Below are 27,194 nucleotides of genomic sequence, written 5' to 3' on the forward strand. Positions count from 1 at the left end.
TGTTCAGGGAAACCATTTGAAAATTGGTGTACAGGTGGAATAATCATCTTAGAAAGGCCCTTCAACAGTGTAGAAGAATCAGACTTAAAGCAACAGAGCTATATTCTATTCTTGCAATTAAAAATTAATGTTATTAATTTTACTCAGCAAGTACCCCTATTTTCTAAAGCGAGTGCTAGAGGATTTTTGAATGAAATGGCCAGTGCCTCAATCTCCGCTTTACAACAGAGAATTTTCTATGCTAGAAACTCCAATGAATGGACAATCAACCTAGACTGTTTTTAATTTGTATGCTAGCTGTAATTACGTAGCTGTAATTACGTAGCTGTAATTTCAGCTTTATAATTAGCATGTTTATTTTCCTTGCCATGCACATAGCTGACCCAAGTTGGTCAGATATGTGGTCGCATGTTGACCGAGGATCCACATATCATGTACTTAATTTTCATTTGTTCATCATAATCATGATGGTGTTTAATAAATAACATGAAATCCAAGAGATATCAGCTAGAAACAAGTCACTCAGTAGAGAGATCAGCTATGTAATCATCCTGTAGAGAGATCAGTTGGACACAAATCACTTTGCAGAGAGATCAGCTAGAAGCAAGTCATCCTGTAGAGAGATCAGCTGGAAACAAATCACCTTGTAGAGCTAGAACAAGTCACCCTATGGAAAGATCAGCTGGAAACAAAGAGAAAGTGATTAGCTAGAAACAAATCACTCTGTATAAAGATCAGCTAGAAACAAGTCACCCTGCAGAGAGTTCAGTAGAAACAAGTTTCCCTGCAGAGAGATCAGCTACAAACAATTCACACAGTAGAGATATCAACTAGAAACGAATCTCTCAGTAGAGACATCAGTTAGAAACAAATCAGCCTGCAGAGAGATCAATCACCCAGCAGAGAGTTTAGCTACATTTCAAGTCACCCTGTAGAGAGTTCAGTAGAAACAAGCTGCCCAGTAGAGAGATCAGCTAGAAACAAGTCACCCTGCAGAGAGTTCAGCTACGTTTCAAGTCACCCTGTAGAGAGTTCAGTAGAAACAAGCTGCCCAGTAGAGAGATCAGCTAGAAACAAGTCAGCCAGCAGAGAGTTCAGTAGAAACAAGTTGCCCTGTAGAGAGATCAGCTATAAACAAGTCACACAGTAGAGATATCAGCTAGAAACAAGTCTCTCAGTAGAAAGATCAGCTAGAAACAAATCACCCTGTAGAGAGATCAGTCAGAAACAAATCACCCTGTAGAGAGATCAGCTAGAAACAAGTCACCCTGCAGAGAGTTCAGCTACGTTTCAAGGTACCCTGTAGAGAGTTCAGTAGAAACAAGCTGCCCAGTAGAGAGATCAGCTAGAAACAAGCTGCCCAGTAGAGAGATCAGCTATTACCCTGCAGAGAGTTCAGTAGAAACAAGTTGCCCTGTAGAGAGATCAGCTATAAACAAGTCATACAGTAGATATAAAAATATCAAATCTTTTAGTATCGAGATCTGCTAAAAACAAATCACCTTGCAGAGAGATCAGCTAGAAACTAATTATCCTGTAGAAAAAACAGCTAGAAACACATCATCCTGTCATCTGGAAACAAATCACCTTGTAGAGCTAGAAACAAGTCACCCTGTGGAAAGATTAGCTGGAAACAAAGAGAAACTGATTAGCTACAAACAAATCACTCTGTAGAAAGATCAGCTAGAAACAAGTCACCCTGCAGAGAGTTCAGTAGATACAAGTTGCCCTGTAGAGAGATCAGCTATAAACAAGTCACATAGTAGAGATATCAGCTAGACACAAATCTATTAGTAGAGAGATCAGCTAGAAAAAATATCCTGTAGAGAGATCAGCCAGAAACAAATCAAGATCAGCTAGAAACAAATCACCCTGTCGAGAGATCAGTTAGAAACAAATCACCCTGTAGAGAGATCAGCTAGAAACTAATCATCCTGTAGAGATCAGCTAGATACAAGCCATCCTGTAAGGAATTCAGCTACATTTCAAGTCACTCTGTAGAGAGTTCAGTAGAAACAAGCTACCCTGTAGAGAGATCAGCTACAAACACGTCACTGTGTATAGAGAGTTCATGGAGCTACAGTACAGTCCATTTATAGCTTCACACACGCGTGGCATTTTTGGCATTGCGCCATGCAGCACCATGGCGCTTGCCACAGAACATTGTTGCATGGCCCACGCCAGGTTTGTTATGTGGCCCACGCCAAATTTGCTGCATGGCACATGCGCGTGGTGTGCCACACATGACCCTCACTGGCTGCAAGCGTGGCTGTCAATCACGTGTGTGTACAGTTGTATAAACAACAAACTGTACAGTAGTTACGTGTACAGTACTTTGCTATAGGACTGGGATGAAGCTTCGAATGTTTCGTGAGTTCAAAGTTCAAGTAAATTTTGAATTATAAAAGTATCCTTCAAAGCTTAGTAATGCACTCACAGTCTACGAAAGACTCACAAATAAACTTCGCTATCTTTATTGCAGTGGGATCTTAGTGATTGATCTTCGTGTACCACACCCACTTTTGAACCATCAAAGTTTAGCTTGCTACTGTAGTTGTAGCCTTAAAACACCTTATAAAGTGATAGATAATGCATAGAAACATCCCTTTAGCCATTAGTTGGTGTTTACCTAATAGCATGATTGCAGTATTGTAGACATGCCCATTTACAATCGATCGATCACGTCATTCAGTACTGCTGCTATGCACTTTCCAAAACGCTTACTAGCTTTTTAGAAAGATTTAATATAACAGGAAAGCCACAGACTCCAATATTTTTAGCTTGCAGGCTAATTTGGGGACAAAATTGGGCAAGCCCAGGACTTTGCTGGGGCGTGCAAAATCTCTCAGACAAAAGGGGCAGTGCCACTGTTAATATTTGTTTGATTTGCTGCATCTGAGAGATGGCTATGCCAATCGGCATTGCAGTTATTCTTCACGCAGTATTACTGCGCCCCTCCATCCTGGGATTCCAGGTTTGTTGTCGATTATTGAAAATGGGTGGGTGGGTGGGTGGGGAAGCATCCTGAAATACTCCAATCACTGCAGCTAGCTACTGATCACGAGGCAGACTGAACACTTAGGTGCCAATACAAGGAGTAGACTGACAGGTGCTACAAGTTGTGGCTTATGATAGTGTGAAACTGCTATCCCATAGCATGCAAAGAGGTGATGCAATGCTTTGTTAGCACATTCCAGATGGGTTGGGCCTGTTTGCATGTGATTGCAACATGCACTCCCATAGTGCATGCCTGTTATTTACAAGTACATTTGTATTAAAACTTAAGAAGGATGTGCTGAAAACATGTAACTTGAAAGCTAACACCGAAGCTTCGAATGTTTGAACATTTTACAACTGTATTAGGTAGCGAATGTTCAAAGATAACTTTCAGTATACACTGTAGCTACAGTAAATATTGTGCGTTGTATTTATTTCATTGTGTCTTAGTCAGAATGGCCTTTACTCACTATCAAAGTCACTGTCGAGTCCAAGATCTTTATTCTGCGTAATTGCACAAACCTTCAAAAGGCTGATCCATCCAGCCAGTACAATAAAATTTACATTACCCCTGATCTAACTCCTTCAGAGAGAGAAGCTAACTGTCAACTATGCTCAAAGCTTAAAGAGATGAATAAGGATGACAATCGCTACAAAATAAAAAAAAGGGAGAGTAGTGCAGAAGAGGGATTAGATTCCCCTCATGCACTGATAAATAATAACCCAATCCTGGCCCATTAAAATTGTTTGTAATTAATTTTCAAAGTGTGCTAGCTAAAAGAGCAGAGCTCTCTAATCTGATTCATGAACATCAACCTGACACCATCTTTGGAACTGAAACATGGTTCTTACCAAACATCAATTCCACAGAATTCTTTCCAACTGGATATACTTTGTTCCGACAAGACCAATCTGATGGATACTGTGGGGTTTTACTAGCTTTTAGAAAATACCTAAGTGTGATAGAGTACCAAATAACTAACTTGAACCAATGTGAAATAATTGCCTGTACACTTAGGTACAAAGGTGAACAAGTTATTGTTTGCTCTGTGTATAGACCACCATCATTAGATATCACTTATTTTCAAGATATAATCTCAATACTTGAAGAAATTGCACAAATAATCCAGCAACTCCTATATGGATAGGTGGCAACTTAAATCTTCCTAAAATCAATTGGAACAACAACACAGTTGTGAATAATACCTACTCACTAGCACTTTGCAATGCTGTACTAGACTTTATAGCAGATCATGGCTTCTCTCAAACAGTATTGACCCTAACAAGAAACCAGAACATATTAGTTATCTTCCTTACTAATAGACCAACTACTATTACATCATGTGAAGTCATACCAGGTATCAGTGATCATGAATTGTCTCGATCTCAACTTCAGTTACTGCACCACACCACAAAGAAACATCATAAAGCCAACTTTGACAACATAAGGAATTACATCACAGAGTAGTTTTCCAACACATTATTACATGTTTATGACCACAGTGACCCAATCGATATACTATGGAATGAGTATAAAGCACTATGTAAAGCTTGTATGGCAATGATACCACAAAAGAAGTCTATCAAACACCAACTACCTTGGATCACAAACAGCATTAAGAGACTGTCAAGGAAAAAGCAGAGAAAGTACAATTTAGCACATCAAACAAACACAGACGACAACTGGGCAGCCTATCGCAACTTGAAGAAACAAGTACAAAGATTATGTCATACTTCGCACAATAACTATGTTTCATCTCTTTTAGATTCTCACAATAAATGTACAAAGAAGGTTTGGAGATACATCAAAAGCATGCGTAAAAATCAAGTTTCGATCAATACCCTACAGGTAGATGGTGAATCCTACTCTGACAGTTGCTCTAAAGCAAACACTCTTAACAATTACTTTTGTTCCGTTTTTACTAAAGATGAAGTCTCCTCATCCTGACATAAATAGTACACCAGTTCCTAACATCCAACCAATAACAGTTGAAGTAGATGGAGTGTATAACCTTTTAGTCAATCTGGACCCTCACAAAGTAACAGGTCTGGACAACATCCCAACAAAATTATTAAAGAGACTGCACAGCAAATGGCTCCATTACTTACATTAATTTCAAGCATCGTTTAACCAAGGAAAACTGCCTTCTGACTGGAAATCAGCTAATGTAATACCCATACATAAAAAAGGTAAAAGAACAGATCCTTCAAACTACAGACCAATTTCCCTGACTAGTGTCTGCTGCAACACTCTAGAACATGTGATATACTCTTCTATATTCTAACATTTAGAAAACCATAAGGTATTAAATGATAGTCAACATGGGTTCCATGCACGACGATCCTGTGAAAGCCAGCTAATTGGTGCCATCACTATACGGTAGAAAGCACATCGATGCTCTATTTCTTGATTTTGCTAAAGCGTTCAACAAAGTCTCTCATGACAAGCTCTGTCACAAACTATCTCATAATGGAATTAATGGACAACTCCTTTCATTAAGACTATCCACACAAAAACAACCAAGCTGTGAAAAAATGGTGCGGCCTTAAAAAGCCCTGGTGAAAAAGTTGTGAAATCAAAAGTGGCGGCCAAGAAATGGCTGCAATGATGTTAATGCTAATAAATCTTAACAATGCACACAGCCATTATTAAAATTTTTTAGCATTAACATCATTGCAGCCATTTCTCGGCCGCCACCTTTGATTTCACAACTTTTTTCACCCAGGATTTTTAAGGCCGCACCATTTTTTCACAGCTTGGCTTTTTTGTGTGGATTTCACATCTTTTTTTTTTACTTTATAAAGTCCCAAAACCAGCTTATGGCTGACTTTGAGGTTTGTTTTTACTCACATTTCTTCTTTTCTATGTAGATACAATGATGATTATTGAAGGCAGACTTATAAATGTATTTCATTGCATGATTTAATTCAATATTTGATAATATTAATGAGGGACAGTACTAGCCCCACTGCTATTTCTACTATACATCAATGACATAACTACCTCAGTAAATAGTACTGTATGAAGATGATGTCCTAATACATAGAGTTATCAATTCGGAAAACGACTGCCTAATCTTACAAAATGACATCAACAAACTAGAACATTGGGCTGACTTACGGTCAATGAAATTCAATCCTACCAAATGTGTACACCTAACAATAACAAACAAGAGAACTTTCTTTAATTGTGACCGAATTTTGGAAAACCGTCGATATACACACAATAGTAATTTTGTAATAAAAATGCATTTAAAAACTATGGGTAAAAAATGCAAGCTCCTGAAAAAATTATGCAAGTTTTTATCACCTGACTGGTGGGCGAATTAAGCCTCTAATAGATAAATCCTGGGCATCATCATGTTCGCCTGTTCATAGGGAGTACAAAAATCTTTGTTTCATCTCCATACATGAAAGGATTTCAAAGTTACAGACGTTTGATTACGTTGCAGTGACAAGAATTCACCAACAGTTTTTCAGTGAATTTGCCTTTCTTCTCAAACACAGAAGCATGCCTGGGGCAAAAACTATACCTTGGTGGATGCACAAATTCATAGCGAACACAATGAGCGGAGATTCAATTCCGTATGCCATTGTATCAGTAAGTTATGATAGTTTATGTAAGCGCCTGTAGATTGTTTTCTCAATAGCTTATGTACATATCAATTTATTTGCTCGTCCAGCTGTCTAGTGCTGTATTTCCAATGCTGCTTAACTTATGAAGCTGAAACTTAGCTACTCCATTCCTCTGTCCCTTTAGAAAACAAAGAACAAATAAAATGCATTTTGAAAATTGTGCGGATATCGACGGTTTTCTAAAATTAGGTCACAAATACAGTTACAGTATTTATGACTAACAACTACAACAAGCTTCATCAGCTAAGTATCTGGGAGTCACTATTGACAGCTATCTTACTTGGAAAGATCACATCAATGATATCTGTTCCAAAGCTAACTCTGCAAAGGCGTTTCTACAAAGAAATATATACCAGTGCCCAAAAGCCATAAAGTCAAATTGCTATAAATCACTAGTCAGGCCAATTCCAGAATATGCTGCATCAGTGTGGTGTCCCTTTCTACAATGCCAAATCTATCAGATAGAGAAGATACAGCGTAGTATAGCATGCTTGTAATGAATGACAATTCTCGATATAGCAGTGTCACAAATATGATGGATCATTTATCTTGGCCAACATTAGCAAGTAGACGAAATTACCTGAAACTGATTCTGTTCTACAAAATTGAAAAAGAATTTGTTGAAACCACTGTTAGCTTGATGCCACTAACTACAGTTACACGAGGACACCCCTGTCGTTACACCATCCCTCCAATCAGAAATGAGACTTTTGCCAACTCTTTCCTACCCTCCACTACCAAACTGTGGAACGAGCTACCTGAGCCACTAGTGATGATAGACAACTTAACTAGTTGTAAGGATCGACTAACACAGTATGTTTTGTTATAACTAGCACTTAATTGTAATTGTATCTGTGTGTTTATACTCCCTGTGAGGTTCTACACAGTAATAGTACTAAGAATAATACAAAATGCGGTTAAAATTACGTCATAAATGTTTGGGAAAACTACAAGGCCTATGAACTTGCACTAACCGGGGTTCGACTCACCGGTGAACAAAGGCACAAACATATAATAATTATGCCTGTTCGTACTGATGACTTGAACGAACGTGTAATTCTATATAATGCCCAGCACCACACCCATGATTCCAAAGGCCGGGAGAAGATTAGCGACCACAAGCGACCATCCGCAGGTCTACTACTAACTTGTCTACTAATCGTTTCTGCCCAGATCTTCATTTTCTAAGTGTTCAGACAAGTGTCAGTTGCCACTGTAAGCCTTCCAAGTCACCATGCCAGCTGCCAGCACATGCGTTCAGCTGGACTATTAACAAAGGTAGACTATGTTTCATGTTGTAATACTGTTTGCATTGTTTGTTTGTACTGCGTTTGTATTTAACTACCCAGTAACAATAAATAAAATAATATCTCCCGTAGCTGTGAAGTGCCAATCACTATTGTAGCTACCATTCAGTGTCTGCACACCACTGATGTGCCATATCCATGAGTATTCCTGTAAAGGCACTCCACCTTTCACAGTGATCTGCTACACATTTTATTCCATCTTGCAGCGTATCCAAGACACCATGTGACCATTTTTTTACATATTGGTCCATCTCATACTTAAAAATGTAACTCAGCGGATGGGTCAGATAACAGTTGTCTGTGACACAAAGTGGAAATACTTGGCTTCTTTTGTCCCAGATATCAGTGTGGTCTGCCCTTGGCAACTCCAGCCATGTTTAATCCATCACCCTGATCCATCCTTGTTTAAACAACTTGTATCACATGAGGAGGACACAAATTGTGTACAGAACTACAGATACACAATATCCTAGATTTAATTAAGCATTTGTTGGTGTGCATGAATTCTGAGGGCCTGCCAGATATGTATATAATTAATTATATTAGAGTGCATGTGACTGTTGTGCTTAATCATCTGATAATAATTGCATTTATGTGCCAACACACATCAGGGGCGTATCTAGCCCAAGCATGACGCCCGGGCAAGCCCATTTACCTGTACGCCTAGTTCAGTGAACAATCTGTGTGGGTTCATACGTGCATTCATCAAATTGTTGTTTTCAGGTGGATGGCATGGCTAGCTACAGTTATTAACTCTTATCTGTATGCATATATAATAGCTCATCAGTCTGCAATCACTCCATACTAGTCTCTAGCTACGATGCATGTAATCGATTGTGGGACTGCAGCATCACGTGCCACAGTAGATAGTGTATTCTCCGCACCGGAGAATATACTATCCATGGTGCTACACAAAAGGATACTTTCAATTCATAATGAACAATACTACTGAACCGATAGATTTCTTGCACTGACTCGTACTTGTGCGGATCACAAAACCGTCATGACACCGGTTTATCTACGTACTCACTAGGGCCATCCATTCCCTGCACCGCCAACTCTACCACGCTCTGCTGAGTAGTCCTACAAAGTATCGTCAGCAGTTCTCTTACGTTATTCCCTGACATTCCTTCAGTTCGTCGTAGTTGTATCACAATAAATCCGGGCACTGATTATTCAGAATTAGACCATTGCCTGCTGAAATCAAGTAGCCAAACAGCTAGTCGTTTTCCACTTCACGCGGTCTATATACAGGCAAAGTCCGAACTATCATCACTTAGATTAGACCACAAATTGGCACTATTCACTAGATTTTGAGCGGGCACATCTCTGTTTTTCAGATTTAAATATAGTAACTCGTAATCTACTGGGCTATTATTAGAAGTCAGACTCTTAATTAAACGCGCAGCGCTTATTTTCTATGCAAGAATTCGCTGTGAACGTTCGTGGTGGATAGAATCATAATTACTGAATTGTGAGCAGTGTGTTTTCATGCGTGGCTGCCACACCAGAAGATTTTCTGATGCCCGGGCAAGATGAGCTGATGCCTGAGCAAGTGCCCGGGTATGCCCGGGTGTAGATACGCCACTGACACACACACACACACACACTGTACTGGTCATCCACTGCCTTTTTGGTAGGTTGTCCCAATGGTGATTGTACTTGGTTATATGTGCCCTTGGCCTAGTAATAACTATACAACCAAGTACTAAGAATAATACGAAACGCAGTTAAAATTACGTCATAAATAATAATAAATTAATGTTTGAGAAAACTACAAGGCCTAGAGACATGAACTAACAGGGGATTCGCCTGTGAATGAAGACACAGACGTATAATCGTCGCTCCTGTTCGTGCTGATGACTTGACCATACGTGTAATTCTATATAACGCCCAGTACCACACCCTTGCTTAATTATTTACAGATAGTGCGAAGGAGAAGATTAGCAATGCCCCGTGCAGGAGAGCCAGAAGCCACTTGTGTAAACAAGATTACAAGTAAGTTTTTATGTTTGTAACATCTCAAGTCTCCATGCCAGCTGCCAGTGGATTCATTCACGTAAATAAACAATACAAGAAAACATTAAAACACATGCCACGCTCTTTACAATACAGTTGCATATAAAATACAAGTAAACAATTTTGTCTTGTGCAGCTGGCATGGCGAACTTCCTTTGTGTTGGTGTCAGGCAATTCAATACGTGCTTAATCTTTTTTTTGTCTTCACCTGGCATAGCTACTAGGCTCTGGTTGGCTTGGCTGTCTTCCTTTATCTGGTTCATCTGGCTTGCATACTCCTACAGTATTGTGTAGCTATCTCCTGAAAGTTGTGTATGCATAACTATAGTGTGTCACCCTGGCATCACTGTGCCATTGCTACGAACCCTATGTAGCTCTAGTTGATACTGTGCTGTATATTGGCTAATAATTTTTATCTGATGATGTTGCCTATAATGTATTGCTGCATACAATACTGCAATAATGTATAGTTCTCTCCTGTATGTTTTGTATACATATACTGTGTACACATCACTGTGCCATTACCACACCAATGATGTACTGGCACTTAGCTACTGGTGGCCTTTAGTTACAATGCCACTATTGTGCTGTATCTGTCACTACTGTGACATATTGAGTTGATTTGGGGATCGTGCCTTCACCACCTAATAACCTCACCAAGGGGGCTGTCACGTTGGTGTATGTACTTGGTTATATGTGACACGGTCCTAGTAATAATAATAATAAATAAAGTGTTCCGTGGAGGACTGGAAGGAGACTTCAATTCACCTCAACTACAGATTCTACTGATACTCTACACCTGCATTTTTAAATACTAGTATATGTATCGCCATTGCTATATTACTAGTTAATATAGAAAAAATATGTACAGGTACAAGTAGAATTCAAAACTCAAAGAACAGTTGCATGTGAGCTTAACGGGTTAATCTGGTTCATCTTGTGCAAGATCCTGTGTTGGTGTGTAAAAGAGACCTGGCGTGACCTGTAAAATACAAAGCGTTAGCTAATAGTTGAGTTTTAATAATGCAATGCACAGTGAAGTAAAGTAAGTATACATGTAGTTTGGCTTTTCACCTCATGACCACGCATGGCATTGGCTAATATTAGCCACGCATGGCAATCAGAGGATTCCATGCGTGGCACTGTCATGGCATGGAAATCTCTTTTTCCACGCATGGTAATGCCTTGTGCCACGGCATGACAATGATCAATCCCACGCGTGACTTGCTTTTGCCACGGGAAAAATCACGTGGCACCATGCCAAAAATGCCACGCATGTATGAAGTTATAAATGGACTGTACTGTATAAGCAAGTCACTATGAAGAGAGATCAGCTAGAAACAAACTTCCCTGTAGAGAGATCGGCCAGAAACAAATCACCCTATAGAGAGATCAGCTTGATCAAGTCACCCAGTAAAAAATTCAACTACATTTCAAGTCACCCTGTAACTAGAAACAAGTCACAGACCAGGTCACCCTGTAGGTTCAGCTAGAAACAAATCACCCTGTAGAGAGATCAGATTACATGTAGAGAGATACAAGTCTCCCTGTAAAGAGATCAGCTAAAAACAAGTCACTCTATAGAAGTTCAGCTACATTTTGCAGAGCGTTTCGGCTAGAAATAAGCCACCCTGTGGAGATTTCAATTCTCTCAGTAAAGAGATCAGCTACATTCCAAATCACCTTTAGAAAGACCAGCTTGAAACAAATCACCCTGTAGAAAGATCAGTTAGAAACAAATCATCCTGTAGAGAGATCAGATAGAATCAAGTCACTCTGTAGAGAGTTCAGCTAGAAACATGTCACCCTGTAGAGAGTTCACCTAAAAGAAAACTATATTTTGAAAGTTCGGCTATTTTGCAATTATTTCTGTTAGGTTATGAGTCACTCTGTGGTGAGCTCAACCACAAACTGTTCACCATGTAGTCTAAGAGTACAGGTACATTGCAAGTTTCGCTGTAGAAATTTCAGCTACATACACATTTCCCTGTAGAGTATTCAGCTGCAAACAATTCAGCCAGTATTGAATTTTAACGATTAATCAACAAAATTGTAATAATTACTGAATCACATTGTTAAATGTATACATATATAGCTAAATAAACAATTAAAAAATTCTCCATCACATCCATAGCTAATCCTCATTCCTATAGAAAAGAAAAAGACAAGTCAAAAGTAATACCCAAAGCTGGCCATAGGCTGGCTTTAGGTATGAAATTACAAAAGAAGTGATATCTAATCAAAAACAGCCAAGCTGTAAAGAAAGGGTGCAGCCTCCAAAAACGTCAGGGTGAAAAAAATATGTGAAGTCCAAGGTGGCGGCCAAGAAATGGCTGTGATAGTACTGTAGGTTAATGGCAAAAAATTTAATAACCACAACTCAGGTGAATTTCATGCCGAATCCTAGTGAAACTTGGAGGAGGCAATGCAAATTCACCTAAATTGTTGTTATTAAATTTTTTGCCATTAACCTACTACCATCACAGCCATTTCTTGGCCGCTACCTTGGATTTCATATCTTTTTTCACCCTGACTTTTTGGCAGCCGCACCCTTTTTTACAGCTTTGCTGTTTTTGATTATATTAATTATTAATTTAAAAATGAAGTAGGGATCCAAGTAATAAAAGCAAAAGATGAATGAAAGTATTACAGAATAGCTACAGGAAATCCCTACTTTGGCATTGAACAGAATGATTGTTATAACATGCCAATTTAGGGAATTTCCTATGCTGTAATACCATCATTTATCTCTTGTTCCACTACTTTATATTGCTTGGATTCCTACTTCATTTTTAAATGAATAATTTTTAATATATGTACTAGTATACATACAGTATCCAACAAGCTTACTTTTATACATGTACAAGGTAGGTTATTGGAGCATAAATAAGGCAAATGGTAATGTATTTATGTACACAATGCATACTGTAGAGTCTGGTTGTTAAGCTCACATATAAACAGTATGCAACTGGATTTATGAAAAGGTACCTTTTCCACACATTTTACATACCAGCAAACAGAATATTGTAACACTTGACTCCTTATACTCATTAACTTGCGCTTACCATCAAACTACAGCCAGGTAATATACTTACACTCATGAGAATTTCAGGCAATTATTTGCCATGGCTAATAAGTTACGAAGTTTCAAAGTTCAAAAAAATTGGTCAAATTTTGTGTGTGATAAGGGTACCTTTTTGCAAATCCAATCACATACGTATTATGTAAGTGCATACTGTATAAATTAAGTGCATACTCATTTCTTGTAGTTGATATGGTAACTGCAAATCACACCACTCCAAGAGAATTAATCCATGAACAATCATGATGAGGTTTTCTTATTAGGCGTATACGCTTAACCCTTAAACCCGCATAATCTAGAAAACTGGATTTGATAAAAACGAATTGAAAACACATAATACTTTCGCCAATCTACATAGGCGGTTACAAACAAGCATATCTCATGAAGCGTTTATCTGATTGCTTCAAAAAACAGATTTTATTAATTGACAAAGAGTAAGCTATCTGCCAGTATATAAACTTTCAACATACAAACAAGGAACTCACCCACTAGTCTATGACACACTGAATCATTTTGAGTCCTTCCATGTTCATATCGTCATTGTGCTCATCCGACAGTGATGTTATCATGTGATATTTATATAGTAACTGAATCACCATCACGTGAGGAGTAACATGACATCAAGCAAAAGTCGATATGACGAAGTATGGCTGAGTTATGGCCCTTTGTTCATCGTTATGTGAAGAAGGAAGACAGAGGGATAGTTCTTTTACTCTTTCAAAGTGAAGCGAGTATCTCTGGGTTGGATGGACGCAACGAAGTGTGGGACCATTCAAACCAACATTTAACAGTGAGTAAGATGGTGTTTGTCATTTTTAGGTAGCTTTAACAGTTTTTGTGTTATAGAGTTCAGTTTTACAAGGCATGGATTATGCATTTTCAGTGCTTGCGTTTTATAAAACAGCTGCAAGTTTAAGGGTTAACAAACGTTACCAAATTTTTGAAAATCATCGATCTGTGCACACACCAGTGAAGTTCACTTTTCACCATGAATGGATAGCCACACCAGTACTCTACACATTTGCACCATCGCCATGCCTCTGGTTTGATCAGGCTGCTTTTCACAAGTGGATTTCTAGAGACATGTGCCAGCCACTGGGAATGCTCTGGAACCTTGTAATGTCACTGGCAAGTTGAAACACGAGACTAGAGACATGAACAGCCTTGGACAGTTGTCCAGATATTTTCTACATACATTTCTGTGTTTTTCAGTGGCACTAGTGGTCTTGAGAGCCAAATATTAAGGCTGGAGACACCATATTACCCACCCAGTCATTTTCTGTTCATATATCAATTACCCACCCACAATCCCCACCACCACCCATGGTGACGTGCTTGTGTTACAGATACCATCATGAAAAAGGTGCTCAAAATCATGGTTATATCAACAGCTTGCTTTCTATGGATTGAATTGCAATAAACACTATGGTTGGCTGCATTCACATTTCAAACTCGTAGCTTTTGACTTTCCCAAGCTATACTGGATTGAAATGTTTAAAATCACATATCTCACCATCTATTGATGTGCATAGATTGACGGTTTTCCCAAATTAGGTCACAAATACATGTCAATAATAAAGTTTTTTGGAAAGTTTTATTACGCACAATGTACCTAACGACCAGACTCTATAGTACATGCATGCAGACATATCACTCACATTCCACATAGCAGTACAATTATTAGATGTTGCTGCTGGTTTACAAGTGAGAGTAGCTCCAGTGACTTCACCTGGTACTGTAAAATGTACATCATGATACAAATATGGGTACATACATAAAATAATGAGGTAAATCAGTAAAAAATGAGGTAAATCAGCACATGTTGCTGGTCCAAAGTTATTTCAAAATTCAGAGGCATACTGTATCAGTGGCGTATCTAGACTTCTTACTTTACCCGGGCACTGGGTGGGCAAGTTACTCAGCCACATACATATGCCATCTTCATATGGACATCAATATAACACCCAAAAATAATGTGTTGTGCATCGCTATGTATGTGCTACACCTACACTAATGCACCTATCAATGTGTTGCCCCACCACCCTCTCCTCAGGCATAAGTGGGGATTGACACAAAACTGCTGCCCCACTATGGGGCATATGACGATCGTTCATTAAGCTCCCAAGTATTTTTTTGTTACTTTTTATGCTATGTCAATCCCCGTGATGCAAATGGGGGGATTTGACATGATAGGTTTGCCCTACTATGGGGCATTTGACTTTCAGCTGTGTCAAATCTCCACTATAGCCCCATATATGCCTGAGGGGGAGGTGGTGGAGCAATACATTGATAGGTGCATAACTGCATGCAAAATAACTAATATCACTAGGCACAAACATTGACTACTATCGTCTGCTTGACACATACTACTCGACTAGGAGGAAACTTGGATTTATAGCACCAGGCGTTTATACAATCACGTGACAACTGTGAACTAAAGCAGTCAACTTACAAATAGAATAAATGAAACATACACTGACTAAACAAGTACTCCATACCTATGACTAGTCAGTAGCTAGCTATCATCTACCAAAGCACCACACAGCCATATGGGGTACGTACATGTCTCAAAACTTGCTCACGTCTGTTCACATCTGAATTTTGTGAACTATACATTACTTAATCCAAACCAAACTTGAATGGGCACTATTCACCACACTACGAAACATTCATTCAGTCCCTGTCACGATGCTGTAGCTGGTAGTCACGTTACCTTCTTTCTATTAAGTGCCTTACATTGGCAATACCACAATCGAAACCAATGCAAGATCGCCATTTCTCCTCTGGAAAGAAAGGCTTGATTTAACATGGATCAGCATTGCATAAGTATTCTTTACAATCATTAATATTTTGTAATTATTCAACACTGATGGTGAAAAGCAATTACAAGGGCACAAGTCAAATTAACCAGGGCACAAGTCAAATTAACCAGGGCACAGGACCGGGTAGGCCCAGGTGTAGATATGTCACTGTACTGTATACTGTATGTATGCAACACTATGTACATACACAAGTTGGTATATATACTATGTTGATAAACACACACAAAATAATCAATACAACGTATAGGCTGGTGGAACTCAGTCATCACCATTACAAGTACACAGAAAAATACGGAATTTTCAACTAGAGTAGGGACCATAGCACATCGATAAAAAAGTACTGAAACAAGCTGGAGTAGTGCCCAATATTAACCCTCTCACCGCCACAACCGCCATATGGCGGTTTCGATTATAAATGCCTGTAGCATCACATTCTAAATGCTCTCCAACTTCAGTCAAGGGTTTTAGTGTCCCCTGCGCTTATCCTGTAGTGGGCACGTCCTTAAGTGAACGGGAACAGGGATAACCGGTCTCTCGCGCACCATTGCGCGGTTAGATGATGCAATTGCGTACTTTCGGAACGTCAATAACAAGCATTGTAGACGATTCTTCGGCGTAATAAAGAAAAACAGTAAGGAGAGGGATTATATAGGTTGGAGTGGTGTGTTCCTAATTTTGTATGCCTCGAAACAGTGACCTCGTGCTTGTATGTGCATGCGCACTTGCTCAAATGCTGGAAAACCAGACTTAGAGATAATCGCTTCAATTGTAAACTGGTTAGTGATGTTTATTGTATTATTATAAACAGTGCTAGCCTGTAAAGTAGTGAAATTTCACGTTTGGTTTCGCTCAGATCGATTTTCGTACTTTAAAGTTATATAATGGATTTGTGGTTGCTCTTGTGTAAACAAAAACTTCATATTCGAATTCTTTGTTCTATAGCGAGTAAATTGATATATAGTTTTATAGGATTATATGGTATGATGTGTAAGTTATAGCAGTTTAGAAACAGTAGATTGGAGCCTCTACAAATTTGGCAGTGAAAGGGTTAAATCACAGTAAAGCAATAAGAAGTGTTATATCCCTACTGTGCATTTCCATTATGGTGTCTTGAGCACAGTAGGGATATAACACTTCTTATTGTTTTACTGTCATTTAATATCATGCACTACTCCAGCTTGTTTCAGTACTTTTTATCAATGTGCTATGGTCCCTACTCTGGTTGAAAATTTCAAATTTTTTCTGTGTACTTGCTTGTAACTTTTTTTTGTGTAAATAATTAATATGACTGGTGAACCCACGCCGCATCTGAAATGGCACTGCATGCCCCAATTATCGTCTGAAAAGTGAAGTATCCATTATGCTTTGTTGTCAACTATATTCAATGTGTTACGCAGCACTTTGAATCAAGGACTGTTTGAAAAGTATCTCTGCTATCAAAATAACCACTATGAAAAATACTGACGATTTCCGTTACGAAAGAAAGCTATCACGTGCTACCGCAAATTGAAACTTTTCACTATCAGCAAAGATGAATGGGACACAAAGGAGGACTCTGGTAAGTCCATGAAGAATGCACTGTATGTACTGCGGTATGCCAAAAGGCACCTGTCGGTCCAAAGCGACGTCGAATAGTGAAAACATCACGCCAGTAGCCTTAGCTGTTATTGAGTTATGCTTGTCTGAAGGCATCAGTCAGTCAGTTACTCAGTTACTCAGTCAGTCAGTAGAAACCATTAATTATTTTTTATAAATTCTGTAGCAACTTGTTGAAAGCATTTCGAGTCGATCTGAAAATTAGTTTTACCTAACCAATGCTGCCTCATCATCATTAGGGAAAACCGAGGCTGGTTTTTGGGTGATGTTATCCCGTGGGCCACACCTACTCCTTTGTGGTCCCTACTATACTATTGTACTATATGATACTCCTCCATTTTGAAGGGGCTTCAGAACATTTAAAGACCTTTTAGAAGCCACCAAAACAGTGTGTGAATATGTGGTAGAATAGTGTAGATTACACTTCATTAAAGATGCTGGTTTAATTCCCCAAGTATTTTCTTTATTTGGACCTATTAAGTACACCTTTTAGATGTTCCTCCACTGCTCTATTAGAGTAGCCAACTGTTCTATTAGAGTATATTGATTTTTTTAGCAGAAAGTGGTTGGTTGTTCTTGACCAGTTCAATAGGTAGTTGGGCAGTCTTTGAGCTAATTGATCAGTAAATGTCTGATGGCCAACTATTATAATCTGCTCTGCATGCATCACATATGTGGTGGTGCTGCCGGGTGCTGTCTTCACACATGTGGTGGTGCTGTTGTCACACATGTAGTTGCGAGTAGACGAAACTGAACATTCCCTGACATTTCAGGAAAGGTCACATTCCCTGACAATTCAGGGAAGGTTAGATTCCCTAAGATATAAGAGAAGATTCCCTGAGAATTCAGGGAAGATTCCTGTGAAGTTATATTTAAGCAGTACATAATTGCTATAGATTGTGATCCAAATTGCATCATATCGACTCATCATAATCTATGTATGAGGCTTATCATTGATGCAGTGCATGGCTGCTGAAGGAGTTTTGGGTGTCAAAATACTCATCCTTTAAAATCTCCAAGCATTGAAAATCCAAAAATTTCTGAGGGGAAGGGGGAGTATGCCCCATTTGATTGTATGACAATGTCAAATCAAGTCAGATCAACTTTGATCTGAGATCAACGAATGCTAGTTATAATCTACTCTGGATGCATATGCGTGGACAAATTAAAGGTAATACCCAAAGCTGGTCATAGGCTGGCTTTAGGTATGAAATTGCAAAAAAAGAAGTGATATCAAAAACAGCTAAGCAGTAAAAAGAATGTTGTCTCCAAAAAAATCACGGTGAAAAAAAGATGTACGTGTGTAGATGTACTAATATGTGTGTAGTTTACTTTACAAGTATGACTCTGAAGAAAATCACAGTAGATACAGTATGCACGTAGCTGAAAAACACATGCAAGGCTCATAATGTAACTAGTTGCTGTATTACATAAACACCAGCATGAAACATTGCTGTACCACAGGTAATATCATAATTCATTTGTGCTGTGATTTTTTCACTGTAGATCACCTGAGGATGCCACTACATAGTAACATGGGTGGGGCACATGTACAGCCGTTGCGATGTACAGTACAGCTGTAACACTGGAAAACGGTGCCATGGATTCATGTAATTAGCCTCAGGATTTTCTCACTTCAAGTGATGACTGCCAACTCACAGCCATAGACTAGGATTAGGATATTCAATAAAAATCTGAATAAAGTATTGTATGTCGAACACAAAATTGCAATTAGCATATCACGTGACTACCACACCAACTGCTTGCTGAAAAGGCTTTTATGTAATAACAGTAGAGATTGTGTAACATTTGAATGTAGTGTATTCAATTAAAAGTCCAGAGATTGTACCCTTGAATTCACTTCTCGAGATCCAGATCATTAGCTATGTGGCTTTAGTTGGATGATCATACCAGTGGATTATCCTACAGTGAAAAACATATGTAGCTTGATGTATGAAATGGTTTAGTTAAGTACACTTATAATACTGCAAATTGGTCTTTGAACAACCCATCACTGCTGTAACTACACTATATAAGTTTGTCAGCCTAGACATGTGTACATGCGAGTTATAATATTAATCTTGCACAATGGTGTACACATAAGTTGCAGCCTTGCATACATGCATGTAGTAGCTACATGTTTTTCACATGCATGGATTCTGAAGTACACATTTAGTGCCACACGTTGTTGCACAATGTGTGTGTGAAGCTAGATTTTGAGCAACTGTACTGTACAGAGATAAATTAAGAATTATACCTACATACATAAATCAGTACATTGGATAGTTTACAGTTGGCTCAAAATTTTATTCTTGTTTTACACTTACTATAATTCTCTACTATGAACTGCATTTGTCACTTTAACTGTAGTTGCTGTTACTACCACCACTGCTGCTGCTGCTGCTGCTGCTGCTAATAGTTTACTGAAAGTTACTGTAGCAACTGCCATCTGGCAACTTAGGGAGCAAACTACTGATAACTGTTTTATCTCGAATAGTAACATGTTCATAGTTATAACAAAAGAGCTCAACAATAACGTAAAGGTTCAATTGAGGATAATGACCACACATAGCTGCACTTATAGTGATGGAACACAGTAACCACACTCCTAATAACTGTACTAATGATGGTTGAGGCTACCATTCCCTCTTGTTGGTCTACTGCATCTGCACTTATAATGAATAGCATAGTGGAAACAATGCATATAGTGACCATGCCCATTGAAATACAGTGTTGGGAGTAATGCGTTACATAAGTAACGCGTTATGTAATATTATTACTTTTGTGGTAACTAAGTAATATAACTCAAGTTACTTTACTTACAAATGTAACGCATTACCTAAGTAATATAGTTACTGTAACAAGTCTAACATTACGTAATATTATTACTACAAGTAACGAAGTTACTAATCTCATTAGTAATCCACTGAGTAACGCCTAGCCACAATGAAGTAATGAAGCCTACTGAGTGAAGCTTATTCACCAACTTCTTGCTTATAAAACCAAGATTTGCACATTGTACAACAACGCAATCATGTCACGTGATAAGGTATGTTACAGCTTAAGGTGTGGACACAAAGTAATATAATATGTAATATTATTATAGTTACTTTATTTTATGGGTAATATGTAACTGTAACTAAATAGTTCAGTTGCAAGTAATATGTAATATGTAACTAGTTACTTTTACAAAGTAACTTGCCAAACACTGTTGAAATATCACGTAGGACAGAGGCTTGCTAGTAAAGCTATAGTCCAAAAGTAAGCAGTGTACATTTTAGGCTCTTAACATACAGTAGACAACATAGGTTCCAATGTAGATATGTATTAATCCTACACACTTTGGTGGAATAGCATTTAGTGAGTCAGATTTTCAGAAATTTCTAGAACTACTCTATTAACTGATGTAACACTTATCTCTTATTAGGTTGAAACTTGTGGCACATTATTATATACAAGTACTATTCCCTTGCAACCCACATCACCTTTTGCTGGTTCCCTCTAAAATGTACAGCACCCACCAAATTGCTGCCATAAAAAAAGCTGCACTAAAAATTAAAGGTGGACCGATACTGATTTTTTCCAATAATTTCGATACCGAGTACTATGACTATTATTTATGCCGATTCCGATACCGATATTTTTGTATATTTATTTCATTCATTTGTAATTTTGACAACTTGTACATGTAATGAAAGTTATGAAACATTTTTGTACTTTTTCATAGTGTATACAATTTTATTATAATGATTCAAAAGTTAAAACCTGTTGTTTGATTGCTTTCTTGATTATATGCTTCCTAGTCATTCTTTAAAAACATGTTCTTGTTTAGAAGTAGTAACATTTCCACTTTTTCTGCATCTAGCTTTGTTCTTTTATCAGTAACAATGTTTCCAGCTGTACTGAACAGCCTCTCCGACGGAACAGTTGTACATGGTGGTGCCAAGTACTTTCGAGCTAAGGTAGCAAGTAAAGGCCATGATGCCTGTTTCTCATTCCAATATACTAGTGGATTACTGTGCCGAGGAGCATTGGCTTCACTGAGGTAAGCATTCACCATCTTTTGGCTAATTGTGTAATCATTATCAGGCTCAGCATCATGCACCTTTACCATTTCATCAACCTGCGCCCACAAAACACTTGCAGAATCATCCTGTCGACGTCGCTTGGCTGCTGAATCTAATGAGCTTGGGTTAGCCTCAGACTGGTTGGACTCCAGATAATTTTCACATGTAGATATCAGCATTTCTTTAGAAGAAACCATTCTGGACTGGCTAGAAAATACCCTATCCTTAAATCTCGGGTCTAAAAATGTGGACAAGCAGTAAAGATCTTCAGTTTCACAACTTGCAAAACGGCTTTGCATGGATAGCAACATCTTCCGCTTCATAGCCATAATTCCATGGTCTTCTTCATCTACCTGGAGCAGTTTATTAAGTGAGTTCACAATAGGTATAAACAGAGCAATAGAAGAAGAGTTACTGCTTATGTCTTCAGTCGCCTCCTCAAATGGCTGCAGCAACTTAATCACCTTTTCCGCCAATTTCCACTGAGCAGCACTGAGATCGAATGATGCACCAGCCTCTGCATTAGCAGCACTGATAGCTTTCCGTTGCTCAACCAGCCTCTTCAACATGTAGTAGCTGCTGTTCCATCTGGTTGGCTCATCTTGGTATAATGCACACACTTTTAGCTCCAATTGGGCCTGTATTCTCTGAAGCAAATGGAAAGCAACATTTGAGTGCTTGTAGTGCCCAACTATCCTCCTTCCAGCAGCTAGAAGATCTTGAACATCCCGCTGTGCTAACACGCCATCATGTATTACACACTGAAGACTGTGAGCTAGGCAAGTAATGCTAGGGACACCACAGCTGTTAAACCCTGCAACAAAATTGGATCCACCATCTCGCAAAGCACAAACAATTTTGGATTCAATTTTCCACTCACACACACAATCAGAATATACTATGGCAATGTTGTCTCCAGTATGACGTTCATTGAACTTCAAGCAAGCATTGATCTCTGGTAAACTTATCTGTAACAAAGTGAGCTGTAAAGCTGATTACAGAATCGTGCCCACGAGAGGACCAAATATCACTGGTAAGTGCAATGAAACTCTGTGCTTCCATGATTTTCTGTACAGTTTCTTTGCAACTACTATACAGCTGAGGAATCATGGTTGACGAAAAATACTTGCGGCCAGGCACCTGGTAACGGGGCTGTAGATAGTTCAATAGACGTACAAACCCCTGATCTTCAACTACACTAAACGGCTGGCAATCCAGAGCCATCATTTCAGCAATTAAACGAGTAATCCTTTGTGCTACTGGATGGTCGAATGGGTAAGGACGCGACCATTCTAAACAATCTTCGAGCGTTGCTTGTGAGGAACTTGCTTGTTGTTGGGCACTGGCTTTTTTTCTTGCTGGCAGCCTTTTCACTTTCTTCGAGTTCCCTTAACTTATCTGGGTGACGATTTTTTAAATGCTTCCGTAAATTGGAAGTGTTAAATGAATTTGTTTTGTCTCCTCCACGAGCTACATTCTCATTGCATTCATGACAAACAGCCTTCTTGTTGTCAGAGACAGAAATTGAGAAATAATTCCATACTTCGCTTTTTTTTTGTCCAACGTTCGACATTTCTAATCAGTGCGCTCTAATAGGAAACTCCATTAGTATCGAGCCTTTAATTATTTCGATACCGATCTTAGCCGATACCACGAGTATCGGTTCCGATACCGATACGTGTATCGGTATCGGTCCACCTTTACTAAAAATATGTATCATATGCAATGAAATTACCTTTACTTACAGTAATTCAGTGTAGTATGAGTGCATCTAGCATCAAATCCAGTGTTAACACCAAAATACAATTTTGGTCAGTCTACCTGCCTTCCTGCCCGCCCACCCGCCCATCTGCCTGACCACAATTTCAATACTGAAAGCTAAATAAAGCAGCACATGGCCACCATATCAAACCACAATAACAAGCTCTGCTCTGCAGTGCTTATGTGCTACTAGCAATACCTTGAGGTTACATATACGTACTGCCAATTGCATATTTGAAGCTTGGCCTCTAGTCTGATTTGATACTAGTATCCTAAGCTGCACTTATAAAATGCTTGTGTGACCATGCCCTTTACAATCAGGATGTTATCACACCCTTAATGAGCAGCTCATGATGACCTTATCTTGAGTAAGCTATGCAATCAATTAACAGGCATCATTGCCATGTCTTGTTTTCCACAGCAATCTGCATGTGGCTAAATAGGCAGTGAGATCAAGACACTTGTAAAACAGTCACAGTCACATGTGTACAAGCGTGTATCATCTACAGTATGGTATACCAAAAAGAGTTAATGAACTAGTGCAATTTATTAATTTAAAGATGAAGCAAGATTCCAGCGATAAAAAGTATTGAAATAAGAGGTGATGGTAATTATTACAACAGTATTTCTAAAAATTGTTAATTTACAAATGAAGTAGGAATCTATGCAATAAAAAGTAGTGAAACGAGATGAATGATGGTATTACAGCATAGCTCGGTGGGAAAGTCCCTACTTTGGCATTGAGCAAAATTATAGCTAATGCCCCAAAGTAGGGACTTTCCCATCAAGCCAAAGTAGGGACTTCAAAGCATTTTTAACATACCTTTCTTCTAAGTGACTTGATAATACTAATACGTAGCTTGTCTGGTATGAAAAATGCTTATGTGTAAACTGCTAGTCCAACTATACAGGAGTAAACACTAACTGTGTGCTAACATTCCATAAATTATTAAGGGTTCACAACTTTGCAAGTGACAAATTCAGTATTCATTGAAATAAAAATGCATGATGTAAATACAGCACATACAAAATTAATGATGACATCACAAATGCATGCATGTACATGTGTGTTACATAATGCGTACGTAGACTAACACACACCAATTCTTACTAGATGGAGAAGTAAACGTTAGTGTTCCTGCATTTCCACTACCAAGAGAATTAGTAGCTACCACTGTAAATGTGTAGTTAGCCTCCGGACGCAAATTGGTAATAGTATAACGTGTGGTGTTGTCAGGTGTGATGATGTCTTGAGGACATGAAGGATCACCAGTACATGATATAGTGTAGTTGATAATGGGATCAAAATTGTTGAATGGTTCTCCCCAGGTCAACATGAGGGTGAGATTAGTGAAATCACTAAGTGTTATACTTTCAGTAACTACCATGACACCAAAAACGTCTTCAGGAGCACCTAAAGGGAAGTGCAATTGTCACACTATGTACAATACATACAGAATGTAGTATGTAAATAATACTGTAATTTGTTTCCTTTTTCACTGTAAATAAATTTTTGTATGCAAAAATATACAAAAGTTTTTGCACAGTTAGATAGAGCTATAAAAAGTTTTTGGTAGCTACAAATTGGTATAAAGGACTTTAGCCACATTCATGTTAGCCAATTAATAGCTACATATTAGCTAAATGCAGTGAGCTACACAATTGTAGTGCAAAAGATTGAGATACTAATAAAGCAGTGCAAAATAATTTTCATCCAATGTAAAACATACAAAAATACTTTTACACAAAATTTTTATCATGAAATATTTTGTAAAATTTCATACTATTGCATATTGCTAAACCTTAAGCTAGTGGACAAGCCAGGAGTGAAATCAGTGGTACAGAAATATTTCGGGCTAAACATTTTAATAATAGTGATGAAACAACAAAGCAGCCCATTATTGGTTACACCTACTGCAGGAGGCAGTGTAAAAGAAGGTTGCAGTTCATAATGGAAACACTTCTGATCTTATTTCACACCTATAACACAATTATCCCTACATTGACACTAAATTTGCTACATAAAGGAAGTACAGGATAAAGATATGGCAGACCAGTCTAAGAAAGGAGAGACAAAAAGAAAATTGAGGAACAAGCACAGTGACTGAGCAGCATGCAGCAAACTAGATGAAGAACAATGATGAACTCCGAAAAACTAGAATCTGAAGCATAACACTATAAAAAGTTACCAACAATTGACCCAGAGAGATTATACTTTTGATCGGTGGAAAGCAAACCACGAGCACTATCCACTATTAGCCATGATTGCTAAAATGTATGCGTCAGTATCAGCCACTAGTAGCCATCCATCAGAACAGCTATTTAGTAAAATTGCTATCCCTATAAAACACTTTACTGTAGATTCCCTAAAAATTCGGCAGAAATAAATTAATTCCATTTGTGTCTGGCCAAACAATTAGAAAAAAATTTACCAACCCGGTGCTGTTGTCAAATTTTTAGGGATCTATCCCTAATACAGTCTACACGCTTCATGGCTATGTTATTTGCAATCCGTTTACTGCTTACTTTCTGGATTTCTTTCTACAGGGACCAACAGGAATGCCTTGAGGTGGAGTTGACAATACAACAACACTCACTTGCCACAGCACTATATACTATGATTTCCTACGTTATCCAGGAGGCATGGTCAATGTCATTACTACATCGCTTTTGAATACAATCACCCAGATGTAATATTAAGGATTTCAACAATTAATAAAAATAGAAACCACAATCAATAATAATATTAAACTATCTCGTGATAAATCTTACTATCAGATGCTGCATGAAGTGTTCCATGGCTTAGCAAAGTGTTATCTGAGTGTGCATTATGTTACAAAGAGATGTGGGGCCAGGAGAGATTTTATTCCAAATCTGTGAACAGAAACGAAGATCATTTTGCGGTAGCTAGCCGTAGTGTCACACGATGATATTGTTGGGTACGTTCCCTGAACAATTTCACACTTGGTAATTCATCCAGCATTGAGGTAGCATATTGTGTGAGGTCACTGGGAATCCTCAGTACTCAAGAGACCTTCGTCAACTAGTACTCCAAGTGCCAAAAAATTAATGCATTTATAATTAGAAACTTTCCTGCACTTGCCGAAATTTAGAGCACATTGCGTTCAAAACACCGGGAGTGCTAAATATTTAGCGATGCCGAAATTTTAGGGAATCTACGGTAAATTTCAAGAAAGTGAACATGTTTGTATTCCCATCTAAAATCTTGAAATAAATACCATTTTTGTCTACTCTAGCGTCCACATCCTGATACAGTAACCATTTCATTATTTATTATTATGTACAGTATATCACATCTCATTCATATACAAACAAACATATGTACCACTTGTACTGTTACATTAAAAGAAAATATTCAAGTTCTGATACTGGGGTATTTTAGCTGAGATATACCATCCCAGTTCTTCCTATTACCACCCAACTCTATGTAGCTCTATTATTAAAGCCTCCAAAGCAATAGTAAACTGCTAGCCGGTTTTCAAGATATGACCATCAAATTTTGGATTGACAAGCAGTATTTGCTTGTGCTTGACGAATAGCAAATTTTAAAAAAATCAAATCATCATGTGATATTGGTAGAACTAATGTTTGAATTAAGCCCTTTAAAAAAGTAGAAATAATTTTTGAACTGCAATGCCCTCCACCTTCAGCACCCACACACCAAATATGAGCAAGATTACCTAATGAAACCCTCAATATTAGGCTTAATTTATTTGTTTTTCTTCACTTTCTTTTTTTTCTCTTTTTTTCATTTAGGGGGTTGGGTATTTACACACTTTACAAAAACCATTATAAGCTAGATGAAATGTGCATCTCAATTTTCTTGAACTTTGGTGCACTTTAAGCCATTTATGTGGTATGCATATAGGTAAACCATCATATCTCA

At 38.2% G+C, this 27,194-nt stretch overlaps 1 protein-coding gene across 2 annotated transcripts in view; it reads right to left on the reverse strand.

Annotated features, from left to right (window-relative positions):
* Positions 1–24,701, reverse strand: part of LOC136262149 (receptor-type tyrosine-protein phosphatase S-like) — a gene marked incomplete at its 5' end in the record, with an annotated part of 65,007 nt that extends 40,306 nt beyond the window's left edge. For both annotated transcript variants that reach the window (XM_066056315.1, XM_066056307.1), the window contains 2 exon segments: positions 14,700–14,776; positions 24,399–24,701. In XM_066056315.1, the coding sequence (XP_065912387.1) occupies positions 14,700–14,776; positions 24,399–24,701 (380 nt within the window).
* Positions 24,702–27,194: the final 2,493 nt, after the last annotated feature.

This window comes from Dysidea avara, chromosome 1 (genome assembly GCF_963678975.1).
Source record: "Dysidea avara chromosome 1, odDysAvar1.4, whole genome shotgun sequence".
In the NCBI taxonomy this organism is placed as follows: Eukaryota; Metazoa; Porifera; class Demospongiae; order Dictyoceratida; family Dysideidae; genus Dysidea; species Dysidea avara.